The sequence below is a fragment of the Balaenoptera musculus genome, chromosome 13 (genome assembly GCF_009873245.2).
Source record: "Balaenoptera musculus isolate JJ_BM4_2016_0621 chromosome 13, mBalMus1.pri.v3, whole genome shotgun sequence".
In the NCBI taxonomy this organism is placed as follows: domain Eukaryota; kingdom Metazoa; phylum Chordata; class Mammalia; order Artiodactyla; family Balaenopteridae; genus Balaenoptera; species Balaenoptera musculus.
The window spans coordinates 69,864,916-69,884,386 of record NC_045797.1 but is presented as its reverse complement, the minus strand read 5'-3'; the positions used below and the strand labels follow the sequence as shown (position 1 = coordinate 69,884,386).

At 43.3% G+C, this 19,471-nt stretch overlaps 1 protein-coding gene and 1 non-coding gene across 6 annotated transcripts in view; one reads left to right on the top strand and one right to left on the bottom strand.

The window, feature by feature from the left end:
- The window catches only part of DRC1 (dynein regulatory complex subunit 1), a 48,124-nt gene that overhangs the window by 6,950 nt on the left and 21,703 nt on the right, over window positions 1-19,471 (top strand). For 2 of the 5 annotated variants that reach the window (XM_036874019.1, XM_036874017.1), the window contains exons 2-7: window positions 2,777-2,861; window positions 8,906-9,018; window positions 12,051-12,234; window positions 13,367-13,504; window positions 14,513-14,599; window positions 15,189-15,311. In XM_036874019.1, coding sequence (XP_036729914.1) covers window positions 2,777-2,861; window positions 8,906-9,018; window positions 12,051-12,234; window positions 13,367-13,504; window positions 14,513-14,599; window positions 15,189-15,311 — 730 coding nt within the window. Of the gene's footprint in view, window positions 1-2,776; window positions 2,862-4,966; window positions 5,025-8,905; window positions 9,019-12,050; window positions 12,235-13,366; window positions 13,505-14,512; window positions 14,600-15,188; window positions 15,312-19,471 lie in introns of those variants that run through there. The other 3 variants (XM_036874018.1, XM_036874021.1, XM_036874020.1) reach the window with 3 other exon arrangements.
- Window positions 3,620-3,753, bottom strand: LOC118906566. Its single transcript, XR_005022546.1, has one exon. It is a non-coding gene; the product is annotated as a small nucleolar RNA SNORA67 (small nucleolar RNA).

The window sequence follows — 19,471 nt, the reverse complement described above, 5'->3', positions numbered from 1 at the left end:
ACCACCTGCCAGCACAATGAATGAAAGTAGACCCACCCCAGGCACACCACTGAGCATGTTCAGAACACCAAGAACCAAAAGAAGGGTCCTACAAGCTTCCAGAGTGAACAACGATGACAACAGTAATGACAACTCTCACGTACAAAGAAAGAATTAAGAAACAGGATGACATCTGGTTTCGTAAATAGCCACAGTGGACACCAGAAGACAATGAGCAATGCCCTCAAAGTTCTAAAGAAAAATGATTTTCAACCTGGAGCTCTAAACCCAGCCAAACAATCAATTACGTTTCAATTTTTTAAGTCCTGAGAAAGGTCTCTGACTTGTCTGGAGGTATGGTTATTCAAGATGGCAGCTCCCATTGAGACCATATGGGTGGCAGTGGTGGGGAAGCAGTTTCCCAAAAGAGGGATCCAGCTCAAACCTGAGGAGAGAGAAGTCTGGGATGGCAACTTTAGGGAATATGATAGGTCAGCACCGACCAAGAGAAATACAATACGTAAATTAGCATCCACATTAAAAAAATAGAACAGGTGAAATTAAATTTTGTAATTTATTTTGTTGAACTCACTATATAAAAATATTATTTTAACATGTAATCAGTATAAATCATATTGAGATATTTTGCATTTTTTTGTTGAAAGTCTTCAAAATCCATCTAGTTCATATTTTACACTCATAGCACATTTCAGTTTGGATCAGCCACATTTCAAGTGCTCAATAGCCACATGTGGTTAGTGGCTATTGGACAGTGCGGTGCTAGGCAGTCAGAAATGATCAGTAAAAGGCAGCAATGGGATTAAAGCTGAAACTAGATGATAAGAATGTGTAGCATAGTTATTTTTCTTTCTGAAGCACAGGTCTTTGCTCCCGGAAGTAGTTGGAAGGATTATTTAGACAGAGGTGGTAATTAATTGGTGGTCAAAGTAGAAAGTCAGGTGAATGAGTGTGTTTTGGATGGTAATGAGAACCATTAGCTTGGCAATATCTGAAGCCCTGAGTAGAATGAAACAAATCGTTTTCTCGGTAAGGGCAATGAGTAGGTTCAATAAGAGTATGGAAGTGAATGAAATGACAAGAAAAAAGAGTTTCAGTTGGACTGGGAGTGGGGTGAGGGGTGCTAACTCAATTCCAGCTCTCAAAAATGGTGTAGCACGATGTAGGGCTGTGCTGACCTTTAAACAAAGGGAAGGGAGATGGAAGTCAGGGAGAGAAAAAGTCAAGAAAGAATGAAGAGTCAAGAAAGGGATCTGCTTGTTTCACCATGGTTGAAGCCATAAGATGATGGTTTCATTTTTCTTAAGGCAGAACTGGGAATCCTCATGGCCGCTGTGTGCCAGAGGAGAGAGCGGACCTCCACGATGTAAGTGGGGTGGGTATTGGTGGGGTCATTCCCCCATGCCTCCTCCAAAGAAGCCCAGAATCTGGAACCTTATCTTTCCCCTGTCATCTTTGGTCTTATTTTCTGATTAACACATACACACATATGTGCTATTTATAAAATTCATGCAATAGAAAAATGTAGAAACTATAAGTCCTCAGTAAAGTTCTCTTTCCTTAAATAATTACTGTCATCTGTTTGTCATAAATCCTTCCAAGATTTTTCCTGTGCATATGTATATAAGCCTATTTTAAGAAGAAAATCTATATTATACTTTACATATTGTTCTACAGCTGGCTTTTTTTACTTACATATTGTGGACATCTTTCTGTGCTGCTAGATAGCACATCATTTTTTTTTTTAATAGGCTACAATATATTTTCTTGTGTTGTTGTCTCACAAGTTATTTAAACAGGCAACTATTAATATGTATGTAGAATGTTTCCACATTCCTGCTAGTAGAGAGAGTGCTGCAGTAATCATTCTTGTGCATATTTCTTTGTGAACTTGTGAAAGCTTTCTGTGGAAAGTTCGTAAAGGTTCAGTCAGACAGGAGGCCCGTGTAAGTTTTGGAAAAGTCTTGCCAAATTACCTTTTGGATGGGTTGTGACCTTTCACATTCCCAACCATGGAGTATGAACCAATGGTCACCCACACCCTCTGCCCCACCAGATACTATCAACTTTTAAATCTTTTCTCTTGATAGGAGAATGAGGATACCTCACAGGGTTTTCAATTTCATTTCTCTGGTAATATGTGAAGTTGAACATATCTTCAAATGTCTACTGCCATTTGTATTTCTTCTGTAAACTGCTTGTTCACATCCTTTGCCAATTTTCCTATTTGGTATTTTGTCTTTTAAAAAAATTAATTTAACTTTTCAAAATTTAAGTATAGTTGATTTACAATGTTGTGTTAATGGTATTTTGTCTTTTCTGTACGGATTTGAAGGATCCCATTCTATTTTAGAGCAGAAGTTTGTCAAATATCTTTTACCAGTTTATCCCTTGACTTTCAAGGATAAAATGTTTAATTTTTTTTGGCCACAACACGTGGCTTGTGGGATCTTAGTTCCCCCACCAGGGATTGAACCGCAGCCCAAGGCAGTGAAAGGGCTGAGTCCTAACCACTGGACCACCAGGGAACTCCCAAAATGTTTAAATTTTAGGAAGTAAAACCTTTCACTCTTTTTTTTTTTCTAACTTTGATCTTACTCTAATAGAGGTTCTCGCCTGTATTTAATTCTAGTGTTTTTACGATTGTGTTTTTTTAGTATTCAAATTTTTATCCATATAGAACATATTTTTGTATATACTGTGATGTACTATGAAATTTTAAAATATAGACTCTAAGTACTAGAAGTAACTTCAGTTTCTCTACTGTTTTCCATCACAGGGAAGCGCTTGGAGAATATTTAGACGGGAAGGAGAGTGAGGAAGATCAAAGCAAGAGCTACAAACAGAAAGAAGAAAGCAGACTGGTAGGAACTGGGGAGTAAATGGGTCGCGAGTGTCCTGTAGGACTGGGGCTTTGCTCTTCCTGTGCTGTGCTTTTGGGGGGCTGCAATGCCAAGCCCCGCCCCTCCCCTCTTCTTCCCTCCTGTCCTCTCCCCTCCCCCTTTCCCCTCTCCTTTCCTCAGGCTGCCTTCGCAGACTTCAAGACCATCTCACGTCCCAACTCTTCCACGAATTCCTCCTCGGTGCAGGTTGAACTCTTTAACTTCCCGTCTGTCCCTTTCTTTTCTTTTTTTTTTTTTTTTTTTTTTTTTGCCTCAAAAAGTGACATTTATTCAAAGAGAAAAAAAAAAAAAAAAAAAAAAAAAGAAAAAAATGACAAGATGTCCATCCCTTGACTCCCTTCCCTCCCCCCTCCTGCTGCTCCTCAGCGCCCCCCAAGGATTGAGCCCTGGCTGGGGCTAGGTAGCAGGACAGCCCCTCTCAGATGAGGTCAGCAACATTGAGGGGCATCTCCTCGATGGAGGTGTTGTAGAAGGTCTCAATGTCTCGAAGAGTCCTCTTGTCTTCCTCTGTCACCATGTTAATAGCCACACCCTTACGGCCAAAACGTCCACCTCGACCGATTCTGTGGATGTAGTTTTCCCTGTTGGTGGGGAGGTCATAGTTGATGACTAAGGAAACCTGCTGCACATCGATGCCTCTGGCCTATGTCCAGAAAGAAGGCAGCTTCAGTGTGTGAATGAGAGGACACCGTAAGTCTATCCAGAAGAGACTTAAGCATACATGTAGGCAGCCAAAGGAAGGCAAGGAAACAAACATCCCCTCTCCCCAGAAACCTGAGGCGTGCCAGATTTTATTCCAAGTTGCTACTTTCCTGAAGAGGGGCACTAGCAGGCCCCTCATTTCATTTTAGATACTTTTCTGCCTTGTATGACTTTTCGAAGATGTGTGTGCGTGCGGTGTCCTCAGTGGAACTGTAAGTTCTAGAAGAGCGAGGGCCTCTTGGTGTAGCTGTGGAGTAGGGCAGAGCTTGTACCCAATAAACTCTAAAAGGAAGTCTTTGATCGCTCTCCCGTGGCGATGACAGGGCTCCTGAGACATGAATAAAGGACTTGGAGCGAGAGGCGCAGGAGGGATAAACAGTAGTTCAAAGCAGCGCGCCGGAACTGGCACAGTGCCGCGTTTACTTAATTAATTGCATGCACAGTGACACCGTGGGCGTTGAGATATGGGAAAGAGCTCACGGAGACGGCCTGGTCAGGGAAGGTTCCACGGAGAAAAGTGGGATTTGAGCTGGGTCTTAGAAAAGTTAAATGGGATTTATAAAAGTGGAGAAGAGAGATCACTGCTAGCAGAAATTGAAGTGTATTTACTGGGAGAAAAAAATATTCAAATTACTGAAATATTATTATAGAGCATAGAGGTATCTAGCAATAATTGAATAACCTGTGCTGTACTGGATCAAGGATAAAATATTTTATTGTAGTGGAAAGAATATTGAACTATTATGGATTCTTGTTCCAGATCACCTCTTTATACTTAGGGTACTTCATCTAAAGGTTGGTGATCTCTGAGTGTTTCTGTGTAGGATAAAAAGGGTATTATATAAAATCTTGTAAATACTGTTGTAGTAGATACTGCTATAATCCTGAAAATACTGATATACAGTTCATTATATTTTCAATTTTAGAGTGTAAAATTGAGTGTAAAACCAGAGAGATAATGTTGTTTTCATCAGCAGCTTTCCCAGGTTCCTTTCACTTAGGACTTAAATCGCGAAGAGTGTTGGCATTGAAGAGAAATGTATAAAGAAAATGCTACCTTTCTCAATATCAAGGTATTAACAACCAGTTCTGCCCTAAGACCTGGGCAGGAGGGGCCCCTGTCCTGAACCTTATCAATCATTTTTTAAAATGATAATTCTTTTTGTTTCCTGTTTAATCTTGATCTACTCCAACTTTATAAAGATATTCTTCCATGTTTTCTTCTAGAAGCCTCATCGTTCTACTGTCTACATTTTGGTCTACAATCTAGACCAAAATGGATCTGGAATCCATTTTTGTGTGTGGTGTAAAAGTAGGGCTCAAGGTTCATTGTTTTCTAAATGGATCTTTAATTAACCCAGCACCATTTAGAGAGATCATCCTTTCCCCTTTGCTTTGCAATGCACCTTTGTTGCAAATCAGGTGAGCATACTTGTTTGTTTCTAGATTCTCTATTCTGTTCCATTGGTCAGTTGTCTTTATGCCAATTCCACACTATTTTAATTACTGTAGCTGCATGACAGGCCTTGATATCTGGTAGGGTAAGTCCTCCAACTTTGTGCTTCTTCAAGATGGTCTTGGCTGTTCTTGACCCTTTGTATTTACATATAAATTTTAGAATTAGCTTCTCAATTTTCACCAAAAAAAAAGCAGCTGGGATTTTAATTGAGATTGGATTGAATCTATAGATCAATTTGGGAAAAAATTAATATCTTACCAATATAGAGATTTATAATCTGTGAGGATAAATTATCCCTCCTTTTATTTAAGTATTCTTTAATTTCCCTCAGCAATGTTTTATACTTTTTCTTTTTTTAATTATTATTTATTTTTGGCTGCATTGGGTCTTCACTGCTGCGTGTGGGCTTTCTCTAGTTGCAGTGAGCGGGGTCTACTCTTCGTTGTGGTGCCTGGGCTTCTCATTGCGGTGGCTTCTTGTTGCGGAGTACAGGCCCTAGGGAGTGCGGGCTTCAGTAGTTGTGGCACGAGGGCTCAGTAGTTGTGGCGCATGGGCTTAGTTGCTCCGTGGCATGTGGGATCTTCCTGGACCAGGGATCGAACCCTTGTCCCTGTGTTGGCAGGCGGATTCTTTTTTTTTTTTTAATCAGTCACCAATTTTATACACATCACTGTATACATGTCAATCCCAATCGCCCAATTCAGCACACCACCATCCCCACCCCACCGCAGTTTTCCCCCCTTGGTGTCCATACGTTTGTTCTCTACATCTGTGTCTCAACTTCTGCCCTGCAACCCGGTTCATCTGTACCATTTTTCTAGGTTCCACATACATGCGTTAATATACGATATTTGATTTTCTCTTTCTGACTTACTTCACTCTGTGTGACAGTCTCTAGATCCATCCACCTCTCAACAAATGACTCAATTTCATTCCTTTTTATGGCTGAGTAATATTCCATTGTATATATGTACCACGTCTTCTTTATCCATTCGTCTGTCAATGGGCATTTAGGTTGCTTCCATGACCTGGCTATTGTAAATAGTGCTGCAATGAACATCGGGGTGCATGTGTCTTTTTGAATTATGGTTTTCTCTGGGTATATGCCCAGCAGTGGGATTGCTGGGTCATATGGTAATTCTATTTTTAGTTTTTTAAGGAACCTCCATATTGTTCCCCATAGTGGCTGTATCAATTTACATTCCCACCAACAGTGCAAGAAGGTTCCCTTTTCTCCACACCCTCTCCAGCATTTGTTGTTTGTAGATTTTCTGATGATGTGGCAGGCGGATTCTTAACCACTGCACCACCAGGGAAGTCCCTATACTTCTTCTTGAAGTTATAATTGTTCATTGTTGATTATATAAAAGTACAATTGGTTTTTATATATTGATCTGATATCCAGCAACCTGGTCAAATTCATTTGTTAATTCTAATAGTTTACCTGTAGGTTATTTTTGTTTGTTTGTTTTTTTTACATATATAATCATCTGAAAATGACAGTTTTATCTTTTCCTGTTCAATTTTGATACCTTAAAAATTTTTTTCTTGCCTTATTGCACTACATAGGCCCTCTAGCCCATTGAATAAAAGTGGTAATGAGGAGGGTCCTGTGTCTTGTTCTGGCCCTCCTCTGGATGCACCCCCTCAAGTGGACTTGCCTCAAGTCTACTCAGAGCCCAAGTGCCCCCATTAGATCACTCTCTGAGTGTCACAGAACTCCAAATTCCCTGCCCAAATAGTTCTGAACCCACTTTCAAGGCCTGCATGGGCCTCTTCCCAGGGTCTGTCCTGCTCAGGGCAGACAAGGCCTCAGGGATGACCAGGGGTTTAGATGGAGCTCACACGTGTGGTCTGGGAAATTCACATGACTGCATCTGAAGGACGGAGCTAGGAGTGTGAAGAGAATGGGGTGGGCTCCAGGCTGGTGGCCAGAGACTGGCTGTCCCTTAGCCACCAAGTTCTGAAAGGAACTCTGATATGTAGTCTGAATTCAAACTAGGACTTATAAATTGTTATGAAGGTGCCAAGGTAGGTGGATAGAACATATTTAGTGGTTTATTACACTGAATTATATTTTTAAATATTTCGATATATGGTATGTGGACCTTCACCTAAACTCTCACCCTGGGTCTCAAAAATGTTAGGGGTGTGTCTGTTAATCTGATGGTAACATTTTCAGTTTTACTTTGAGACTGAAATACTTGATTCCGAAATTTCTGATGTTCGCGTTGTCTGAGTAGAAAATAGAAAATTGCTCAAAACTACAGGAAAGCCATTGCTTCCTTATGCATGTAAAACCGTTTGGCACAAGTGATAAAGCTGCAGCTGTTTAAAAAAAGCCTGGAGTACCCTGGATAGCTGGGTGGAGGTTCAGTTCTGTATTCATTAAAACTGTATTTCAAAATTTCCTTAGAAGAATGAGATGAAATAGAGTCTCTGATCATTTCAGTGACTCCCTGGAGCAGAGATATTTATAAGTTCCTAGCTCAGAAATGATTTGAGAGTTGAAAAATTTGTAAATTCCAAAACAGACTTGGAAAAACGCAGGCATAACCTAAGGATACTTGAACTTTTTTTGAGAGGGTTTATCATCTTGAAATCATGATATCACCAAAAGTTCAGGAGGGAAGGTACTGCATGTGATATTTACGAAGAGGAATTGAGAAGGGGGGGTACCAGTAGCAAAATTCCTGGGCCTTTGAGGGAGGGGGCAGTGCAGTCGGCTACATTTCTCTCCTGTATTAGAACACCTATAGCAAGAGGTTCCACGTAACATTAACTTAAACAAGGTAGAAGCTTATTTCTCTGGTTCACTTAATAAATAGTTCAGAGCAGAAATAGTCCAGGGCTGGTATGGGGGTTCCTTTGAGGTTGGGAAACTCACCTCCTTCCACCCTTGCTTAGGTTGCCTTCGTCTGCTCACCACCTCATACTTTAGCATCACATGCCAGCCTGGGAGACAGAGAAAAAGGGGGCAGCAGAGGGCACACCTTTCCCCTTCAAGGCACAATTCAGAAGTGGCACATACACTTCTGCTCATGTGTTATTGGTCAGATTGCATTCTAGCTGCAAGGGAGGTTGGGAGATGTATCTATTTTGGGAGGTCAAATGCCTAGCTAAAATTTGGGTGTTCTGTTATTAAAAGAAGAGGGGGAAGTGGACATTGGAGGACAACTATTATTATGTGTCTCACATCCCCAACTGAGATTCTTAGAAAGGACCCTGGCAGTGTCAGTCACTTGGAGGCCTGCTGGGGAAAGTGCTGAGATGTACCCAGAGCGGATGCCCGCGTACTCATAGGCTGGTCCCTTATTACGAGAATAAACTAAAGTACATCCAGAATTGCAGAGTGCTATTAAATTGTAAGCTGTAACATCACATCACAAGTGTCCTGATGGAAACAGGTTGCTAAGTAGATGCTACGCTTTAAAGTCTTAAGGTAGTTTTTTTTTAATGTTTATTTTTTATTTTTATTTTTTAATTTATTTATTTTTGCCTGTGTCGGGTGTTAGTTGCGGCACATGGGCTTCTCTCTAGTTGTGGCGTGTGGGTTTTCTCTCTCTAGCTGTGGCGCGGGATCCAGAGCGCATGGGCTCTGTAGTTTGCAGCACACGGGCTCTCTAGTTCAGGCGCACGAGCTTAGTTTCTCTGCGGCATGTGGGATCTCAGTTCCCCGATCGGGGATCGAACCCACGTCCCCAGCGTTGGAAGGCAGATTCTTTACCACTGGACCACCAGGGAAGTCCCTTAAGGTAGCTTTTAATTCCTGCTTGGTTGGTTTGAACACCTACAGACAGTTGTGCAAATGTTTCTAACTTTATAAATTCTTATTTGTTTTCAGAAATTGGCTAAACTGCTGCTCTGTGGCACTGAGTTGGTGACAAATATCCAGGTAGCTGCAGATATCAGAGAGATCCACAGGAGAGTCGAGGAAGAGGAGATAAAGCGTCAGAGGTGAGGACCCCCCTGGCTCTGCAGTGAAGTATCTCCTCTCTGGGTCCTCAAATTCTCCCTGTCTTTGTCAAACCTAGTCTAGTAGAATCCACTTCTTGCCCCTTACGAATCCTCCCTCCTTCTTTCTTTCCTTCCCTCCCTCCCTCCCTCATTGCTTCCCTCCTCCTTCCTCAAGTATTACCTTCCTAATGTGTACCAAGCCCTTTGGGTACAAAGAGGAGTGGACACGGCCTCTGCTCTTGATGTTCACAGTCTAGTAGAGCCAGATGTGCAAACGCCCAACCATGATTTGTGTTAAAGGTATGTATAAGAGTCGTGGAAACACATATGAGGAGGCCTTTAATTCTCTCTGGAGAGATTAGAGAAAACTTTCCAGGCAAAGTGATATTTGAATTGGGCCATAAGGGATGAAGAGGAGTTGGAGTCAAGGAATGGGCATTTTAGGAGCAACTTGGGCAGAGGCCTGAGATTGCATGATGTTTGGGAATGGCATGAGAGTGAGGGATGTATGGGGGGTGGTGGAAGAAAAGAGACGAGGCTGAGGAGGTACATTAGGCTGTTCTGGGTTTAAGTTAATCATAGCAACCAGACCCATAAACACTACGTACAAATGTAACAGCGTGTTAAAGAATGGTAAAGGCTCCATGCCTGGAAGGACAGAGGGTCAGAGGGACGATGGGGTCCCATGGCTGACCCTCAGCTCCAGGCCTTGTCAGGCAGGCTGTGGGCGCACCCATCTCCTAGGGCTCAGCTTGCCCGACGGAGGCAGGCGTAAGCTGCTTAGCAGTCAACTTCTAAGTTTTGTTTGCCCACAGAGGACCGATAGCAGCAGGAACAGAGGTTCTCATGTAATCTCTTCCTTTGGCTTGTTCTTCAATTAATTTCCTACCTATAGTCCAATTACAAGAACAGCCCATGGGGCCATTTTGCTCATCTCAGTAGGTACATACACAGTACAATTTTTTTTTGATTGATTGATTTTTATTTATGTATTTTTGGCTGCCTTGGTTCTTCGTTGCGGTGCGCAGGCTTCTCACTGAGGTGGCTTCTCTTGTCACGAAGCACGGGCTCTAGGCGCGCAGGCTTCAGTAGTTGTGGCACGCGGGCTCAGTAGTTGTGGCTCACGGGCTCTAGAGCGCAGGCTCAGTAGTTGCGGCGCTCAGGCTTAGTTGCTCCGCAGCATGTGGGATCTCCCCGGACCAGGGCTCGAACCCGTGTCCCCTGCATTGGCAGGTAGATTCTTAACCACTGCGCCACCAGAGAAGTCCCCACAGTACAATTTTAACAACAATATTTTCAGTTGTTCAACGTAAGTAGTTCTCCCCACCAGCAACTTTACCAGTGTCACCAAGATATAATTTACTCTTGAAACTTCCCACTGCCTGTCATGGCCTGAACCAGGGACTGAATTGGCAGGGACAGCTGCAGAAACTCCCTGAGGGCCCCGTTGAGGAGTTAGGCTTCTCCTGCAGCCACTGAGGAAAAATGGAAGGTCGCGAGTGGCAGAGTTACAAGATAAATGTGGGTTCTGGAAAGATCATCTGACAGCTGTTTCTCATTTTTTAGAAAAAAAAGTTAATTGAATTATAAGATGTACTATGTGCCCTAGCTTGGAAGGTGGGAAGGAGAGAGGGGATCATAAGATAATTATGTTGTGATTCTTGTCCTTAAGGGAGTTTGAACCCTCGTTTGGAGACAGTCTCATAGAAGGACAGTCTGTTAAAGTTGGGAGAGGGTCGCAGGCATATGTCCTGGCCCCTGTTCTCAGAAGGGGCCTCACATCTCAGCCTTAATACCTCCTTCTATCCAGCCCCATCCTCAGTGTTCTCCATCACATGGTTTCTTTGGAATTTCTGGAATTCTGGGAGATCATCTCTATTTTCCATTACTAATGGTGGAGTTTTCCTTTTTGTATGTTCCACTGGTCATTTATTGATAATTTGGGAGAGGAATGGCCAGACAGTTGAGGTCATGTCAACAGTAAAAAATAATGAGTGCCATTTGTTAAGTGACTACTGTGCTGGGAATAATTTTATTTAATCCTGACAACAGCCATAGGAAGGTAGTGATAAGTGGAATATTTATAAATGGAATGGAATATTTATAAATGGAATATTTCCTGCCATATCAATAAACAAAGGATGTCACAGTCATCAACGATTGCAGCCCTCCAGCGTGAGCCGGTGAGCCCTGAGGAGACTCAGGGTTGAAAAGAATACCTGCCATCTAGCAGCCATCAGACTGCAGCCACTCCCTGCGGTGAGCCCTGAGGAAACTCAGGATGTGAAAATACAGGATACTGGCCCCAGATAGCTGAGGTGCATATCAAAGGAATGATTTGAGTGAGCCCAGACTCTTGCATCTTCCCATACAAAGAAAAGCGCTAAATACCTTAACTTGAGATATCTGGTTTCCTTTAACAATAATCTTTTGACATTCCCAACTACCTGCAAAACTCCTGTTTATCCTGGCTCCTCCCAGAGCCTCCTTGGAGCAGTTTCTCAGAGTTATCTGAAACTCTGTCTCCCGGGCTGCAGTCCTCATTTTGCCCCAAATAAAACTTAACTCGCAACTCTCACGTTGTGCATTTTTTAAAGTCAACAGTTGATCCTTTCATCCTCTCTATTCTACAGATGAGAAAAATGGGGCCTGCAGAAGTTAAGCAATTTCTCTAAAGTTGAGAGCCAAGTAGCAAAATCAGTATTTGAACACAAGCTATGGGACTTGTGACCAAGTGGTTAACTACTGTGTCACCATCTTACTCAGAAGTATGTGACCAATTGGCTCTTGATCTGTGTGTGTGTGTGTGTGTGTGTGTGTACAGCCTTAATGTTGATCCATTTTTGTTATGTGTCACTTTGTTTATTCGGTCTCAGTTACTTAGAGTCAAGCATTAAACTAAAAGAAGATTTCTCAGAGCCCGGTTTGGTTTTCAGGCAGAGCTGGGTACCCGGGCCTGTTTTACAGACCCTAGAGAACCAGCCTGCTTTCTTGGAAGGCAGCCTCAGGAGCTGGGCTGTTTGTATTTGCAGACTTGAAAAGCTGGAGAACGAGGTCAAGACCAGTCAGGACAAATTTGAAGAGATCACCATGAAGTGGGAGGAGGGCAAACAGAAGAGAATCCCCCAGGAGCTGTGGGAAATGCTCAACGCCCAGCAGGTGCACTGCGCTGGGCTGATAGAAGATAAGAACAAGCTGATCAGCGAGTTACAGCAGGCAAGAGCCTGGCCCCCGGTCCTGGCTGCCGGGGATGGAGCTGGGGGATGTTAGCTTCTCCTGAATGGGGAAAGGCGGAGGCTTTACTTCATTACCCAGAATGCGATATAGCTCAGGCAATACACTTTTTTTTTTTTTTAAGAATGGAGATTTCCTTTTTTTTTTTTTAATTTTATTTATTTATTTATTTATTTATGGCTGTGTTGGGTCTTCGTTTCTGTGTGAGGGCTTTCTCTAGTTGCAGCAAGTGGGGGCCGCTCTTCATGGCGGTGCGCGGGCCTCTCACTATCGCGGGCCTCTCTCGTTGCGGAGCACAGGCTCCAGACGTGCAGGCTCAGTAGCTGTGGCTCACGGGCCTAGTTGCTCCGCGGCATGTGGGATCCTCCCAGACCAGGGCTCGAACCCGCGTCCCCTGCATTGGCAGGCAGACTCTCAACCACTGCGCCACCAGGGAAACCCCAATACACTTTTTTAAAATTTATTTTTTATTGAAGTATGGTTGAATTACAATGTTGTGTTAATTACTGCTGTACAGCAAAGTGACTCAGTTATACATATATATACATTCTCTTTCATGTTCTTTTCCATTATGGCTTATCACAGGATATTGAATATAGTTCCCCGTGCTATACAGTAGGACCTTGTTGTGTCAGGCAATACACTTTTAACCAGAAGAAAAAGCTTTGTACTCATTTTAGAATTATTGGCTACCTAATAGAAAGATGTCTTGTCGTAGCAAATGCTGTTTCAGGTTTTATGTGCTTAGTCAAGGAATGGAACTTAGGCTGCAGTAGATGTTTTCCCATGTTGGAACACGGGAAATTCATTGCTTGGCTGGAGCACCCTGGGCTTTCTGGGAGGCTGCAGGGAGATTTGCAGCAAGTAGTCATTGAGGGGTCTGATCCTGTGCTGCTCATTGAGGCTTTGCCCCGAGCTGAGCCCATGGCCTCCAGACACCCGTGCTTCTCCCAGGCCCTCCCAGCCTCTCCCAAGCACCTTCCCTTTGTGCAGTTATAATTCCTAGCGCATGATGCTGATGGGAGGGGTCCCCCCCACCCTGGGGTGAGGCGTGGCTGGCAACTTCTGGCTTCTGTCTCAGTTGATGACCAACATTTGACATGCTCTTCTCTAGGAGTTAAAAGCCAAAGATGACCAGTACGTGAAGGATTTGAAGAAACAGTCGGGTGACATCTGCCTGCTCCTGGAGAGGATGGAAGAACAGGTGAAAAATGTGATGAAAACCTTTCGCCAGGAGCTCCAACACATCGAGGTGATGGCATGCGAGAGAGCTGCCCTCTGCCCCTGGGAGGCCCCTGGGAGGAGTCCCCTGGGAGGTGGCTGCCTGTGGCCTAACCACCCAGGGAGGGCCCCCAGACGTCTTGGTCCTCTCATTGCTGTCTCTGCTGTAGCGTTTCATTCACTTACTTATTGATACATTCACTCCTCCAACAAATATGCAAGTGTCTACTAAATGGCAAGCACTGTGCCAGGGGCTGGAGATACAACCACGGACAAAGTCCTGGATGAAGCCTGTTTTCTAGCAGGAGACAGCTAGACAATAGAGATAAATTACTAAGTATATAATTTGATAGGTGTGATAAGCACTTGGAAAGAAAATAAAAGAGGTGTAAGAGGTGTGGAGGAGGGAGATTAGTGCTCCAGAAGCAACAGGCATTTGTGAGCCATTTATTTGATGTGTTTACGACAGTCAGGGATGGAGGGAGAGGAAAGGGGCATGCGAAACAGGATCCAGGAACCAATATTCTGGATTTGAATGAAATGTTGAGATCGAGACAGACCTTTCCAAAATGGAAGAGAGCCAAGAGGTGGGGGCCTGTCTCTTTGGATTATTACAGACTCATTTCTGCATTCCTGAGTCTACCCCATCCCCTGTTCTGTGAGCTCCATGCCGCCTTTGCTTCATGGGAACCCCAGCCATAGCAATGCTCTAACCCGACTCCCGGCTGAAGACATGCCGGGGTTGGCCCTGTGACTGCAAGGCGCTGACCTTTCCTCAGCTTCCTGCCTCGCTTATCCAGTTGACACAGGACAGCTGGCACGTTTCCTCTTACAGTCTGCGTGAAGCATAGATTTCATAACACTTTCCATGCGACTCATTCCACAGTCCTTTGGTTGCATGAAACTTGGCAAGTCTGCATTTGGATTTGACTTTGTGGGTGGCAATGTGGCGCTGGTGCTGTTGTCTGAGATTTCTTTGATGCTGTGGGACCTGCCTAATTAAAACAGACACAAGAGCCCTTTTCCTTCTTGATCGCAGAAAGCATTTGAGGTGGAGCGAGAGGAGCTGCTGACCAACAATAAGAAGAAATGGGAGCAGGCCCTGCAGGCTCACAATGCCAAAGAGGTCAAGGGGCGGCCGATGTGGGAGGGGGTGGGGTGTTAAGGGTGGTCCATAGGGTCTGGGGTGATTCCTCTTGTGGCTGAATTTGCTAGCCTTTTTGGACCTTGGGGAGGATTGCCGTGGCCAACATCCCTGACTGCACCTGCCAGTTAACCAGCGGGGACTGCGGATGGCGCCCTCTTGTGGTGGTGGTCAGTACCACCCGTGCAGCCCGCTGTGGTTTCCACAGTCCTCCCACTCTCTACTTCATTTCCTGGGTATCTCCCCCAACCATGGCTGTTTGCTGCCCACAAAGCTGTTTTAAGACACATTTTAAAGGGTGTGGGGTTATCTCTTTGTTTCAGAAATGTAAAGAACAAAGAAATAATATGACCAAGATACACTGGGTATTTTTTTTTTAGAAATACAAATGTCTGACTGCAGGGTCTGCCTTCCTCTTAGAGTTTCTGGAGTAGAACCCCGTTAGGCAATACAAGCCATAGCCTGGGAGTTCAAAGCCTTGGGGCACAGGGGTTCTGAGGGCAGACAGACTCCCTCCAGAGTCGGAACAGGGATGGGACCTGCCTTTCCCCTTGTCTCCCTGTGCCTTCAGCTGGAGTATCTTATGAACCGCATCAAGAAAGTGGAGGACCACGAGAAGCAGCTCAACAAGCAGAGGATCTGGGACTGCGAAGAGTACAACACGATCAAGATCAAGCTGGAGCAGGATGTGCAGGTGTGACTTGTTCCTCCCCCAGAGCGTCTGGGCTGCTCAGCAGACGGAGAGCACCTGTGAATGTCTCTTCCTTAGCCACCACCCATAATATTCTAGAGCTAGTCCATTGAACCAGTACTTACATGTTATCTGCTCTCTTTTAAATGATTGTATTTGAAGGAGCTCATGTACAGGATACACATGGAGGAATGCTTTCTTTAATAGACCAGTGGAAAACTGCCAAGATGCTGAAGGGGTCTGGAAACCATGGCACGTGAGGGATAGTTGAGAGAATTGTGCATTATCGCGGGGTGAAGGGAAAATGTCCCTAGGGTCAGGTAGGCCACATGTGTCACATGGCCAGTGCTAGGACAGCCACCATCCAATGGGTGTCTACCGTATCCCAGACACTTAACACACAGTATCTCTAATCCTCTCAGTCACGTGAAGGGGAGAAATCACTAATGGCATTTTATACACAAGGAAACTGAGGCTCAGAGACAAGGCTACTTACCTGGTAAATGGTAAGCCCCGGATTGAAACCCAGTTCTGTGTGCCTCAGTAGCCTGTATCCTTCCCAACATTCCAAACAGCCCCGTGACTGATGGTTGAACGTAGCAGTAAGGCAGGTTCTGACTCACCATCAGAAGGAACCTCCTCAGAGTTAGAACTGTCTAATACAGAAAAGGGTCATCCCACAGAACAAAGAGTCCTTTATCTCATAAAGTATTCAGAGGCTGAATGACTATGTCTGTCTTCAGTGTAGAAGAAGGATTCCTGCAGTGGGAAGGAGGTTAGATTTTTCTGGTTTCTAAAGTTCTTTCCAAACCTAGGATTCTGTATTTCAACATCAGTTAAAAAAAAGAAAAATCATCCCTAATTATATTTAGATGTAATGTAATTGTGTCTTAATATTCAAGCATGTTCATGTTCTATTCATTTCAGTCTTTATCTAGAAAAACATGTTAGATTAAAGCTTTTCCACATAGCCTTTGGTAGAATTTCAGGTCTTAACTCGTCCTGTAGCTTTATATAACGAGGTTAAATTAAAAAACCCCGTTAGCGAATTCCCTGGCTGTCCAGTGGCTAGGACTTGGCGCTCTCACTGCCGTGGCCTTGGGTTCAGTCCCTGGTCGGGGAACCAGGATCCCGCAAGCCACAAGGCAAGGCCTAAAAAAAAACAACCCCCACCCCCAAACCCTATTAGATTACAAATATTTTTCCAGTTGAGAATTTTCTTGAGCCTTTCTTATATTAATGTCATGGAGCTGAGCATTAGACAAAGAACAGTAGAAGTCTGTAAGAAAGCAGCACTGCTTCTGTGGGCTGTACACATTACACTTTTAATGAAAATGGCTATTGTTAAGCTTTCTGAAGTTATCTTGATTCTACGATCATTTATATAACAAAAGTACATAGTGTTGGCCTCAAACAGTGAAATAATGGAACCTCATGTTCTTTTTGTTTTGTTTTTCCTTTTGTGGTAAAGACCTTTAATACAAGATCTACCCTCTTAGCAAATTTTTAAATATACAGTACAGTATTGTTAATCATAAGCCCTCTGTTGTACATTACATTTCCAGAATTCATTCATCTTGCATAACTGAAACTTTGTACCCTTTGACCAATACCTCCTCGTCTTCCCTTCCTCCAGCCCCTGGCAGCCCCTCCTAGCAAATTCTACTCTCTGCTTCTAGGAGTTTGATTATTTTAGATCCTACATGTAAGTGAGATCATGCAATATTTGTCTTTCTGTGTCTGGCTTATTTCACTTAACATAACGTCCTGCATGTCCATTTATGTTACTACAAATGGCAGGATTTCCTTTTTCTTTTAAAGGCTGAATAATATGCCATTGTATATATATACCACTTTTTAAAAATCCATTAGTCCTTCATTGGACATTTAGGTTGTTTCTATATCTTGGCTACTGTGAATAATGCTACAGTGAATGTGGGAGTGCAGATACCTCTTCAAGATCAATTTTTTTGGGTATATATCCAGAAGTGGGACTACTGGATTAAATGGTAGTTCTATTTTTAATTTTTTGAGGAACCTCCGTATTGTTTCCATAGCAGCTGCACCAATTTGCATTCCCGCCAGCAGCACAGAAGGGTTCTCTTTTCTCCACATCCTTGCCAACACTTGCTGTCCTTTGTTTTTTGATAAACAGCCATGCTAATAGGTGTGAGGTGATATCTCACTGTGGTTTTGATTTGCATTTCCCTGATGATTAGTGATGAGCATCTTTTCATATGCCTGTTGGCCACCTGCATGTCTTCTTTGGAGAAATGGCTATTCAGGTCCTTTGCCCATTTTCTCACTGAGTATTTTTTTGCTATTGAGCTGTAGGAGTGGAACCTCATGTTCTTAATCCAATGTTCAAATGCTTGAAGGAAGCCAAAAAATTCTGGGACATGGGGAGATTATAGAGGTTAGGGGGTAAGACTAAGGAGGTGAGGGGCAGAGAGGCAGGTAGCCTGGGAGACCTGGCTTTCCTGGCTCCCCCTGTGTGGATGGACTAACAGTGGAGTGTGGGTATGCAGGAGGCTGGCAGATGGAGATTCTCAGAGTGGGAAAGCGCGTGCAGTTCCTCTGTGTAACAGTTCCTTCCTGTGTTAGAGTTGAGTATACTGTACCACACAAATCAGGGATCACCCATATTGCAATATGTGGAATATTTTAGTAGACTGAACTTTATCATAGTGCCTCTGAGCTGTATTCACTAGATAGTGAAGTTAAATAGCGTCGATTTTTGTCAAAAAGATAACGGCATGCAGCTCAATTCCTAACACTAATTCATAGCACTGTGTCAGTTCTAAAATATGGAACTAAAATTTTTGCAAACCACAAAAATACAAAGGATCCAATACACATAGATATGGTTTGATAGGTGAAACATAAGAAGTAAAAATAAGAAGATGCACTTTTCAAGTGCTTACTGCTAGCAAGGTCACACTAGCAATGAATGAAGATTTTACCACTGCTGCCCACCACCCCAAAATAAAACTGCTAGAAACACTTAGTTCTTGATGCAGGAAGCAAATGGTTTTTATTTTTAGGCCTTACCTGCTCATTTAAAATTGTGAAATGGTTTAGTTCAACTTTAATACCAGAATATTCATCACAAAAAGTTAAATACAAGTTACTTATTTAACAAGTATTATGAATTTACATGGTGCAAAGCATAAAAATAAATAAGATACAATTTCTGTCCTTAAGGAATTTACAGTCTTTTGAGCGAGAAAGCAAGCTACATAAATAGTATAAATAGTATAAAAAAGTGAGCAACAGGGAAGAAAAGGGTAAGCAAGAGTGTGGGATGGAGAGTCTGCAGTTCCAAATGGAATCCAGGGGTTCCCTCCCATCCCCACGGGGTTGATGATCGGTGATAAAGAGGCTCAGTGGCGTCTTTAGAATCAGCTGAGAAGGCCAGAGGGAAAGGCTGTTCTAAATTTCCATTCTGCTGGGGCAGTACTGGCAACCGGGGGCATCAGCCTGGGGTAGGAGATGGCTCCGGAAAGCAGCTTCCTTGCTCCTACTGCCCCAGGAAAAAGAGGGGAAGGGAGGTGCGATCAACACCTGGAGTACCTGAAACATTGAAGGATTTTCGTGGCAGGTTAGATTGTAATCTTTATAAATTTTCCCCCCAAACTAACCATGATGTTTTGCCATTAGTCTTGGGAACACGGAGTACAACTTTGCAAAATACCTTTGGATAATTGAATAATAAGCACAAGCATTTAACAAGATCGATTACAATTTTTCTGGTATTAAAAGTATCTAAACTTTATTTTATTTAACATCTTTATTGGAGTATAATTGCTTTACATTGTTGTGTTAGTTTCTGCTGTATAACAAAGTGAATCAGCTATACATATACATATATCCCCATATCTCCTCCCTCTTGCGTCTCCCTCCCTCCCATCCTCCCTATCCCACCCCTCTAGGTGGTCACAGAGCACCGAGCTGATCTCCCCGTGCGATGCAGCCGCTTCCCACTAGCTCTCTATTTTACATTTGGTAGTGTATATATGTCCATGCTACTCTCTCACTTCAGATTACAATTTTTTAATATGAAACTATATTCAGTGTATGACAATCAAGGACAGCTACATATTGAGACTAAAACCTGTGACAATTAACAATAGAGTCACCGGTACTAAAATTATCACGAGCAG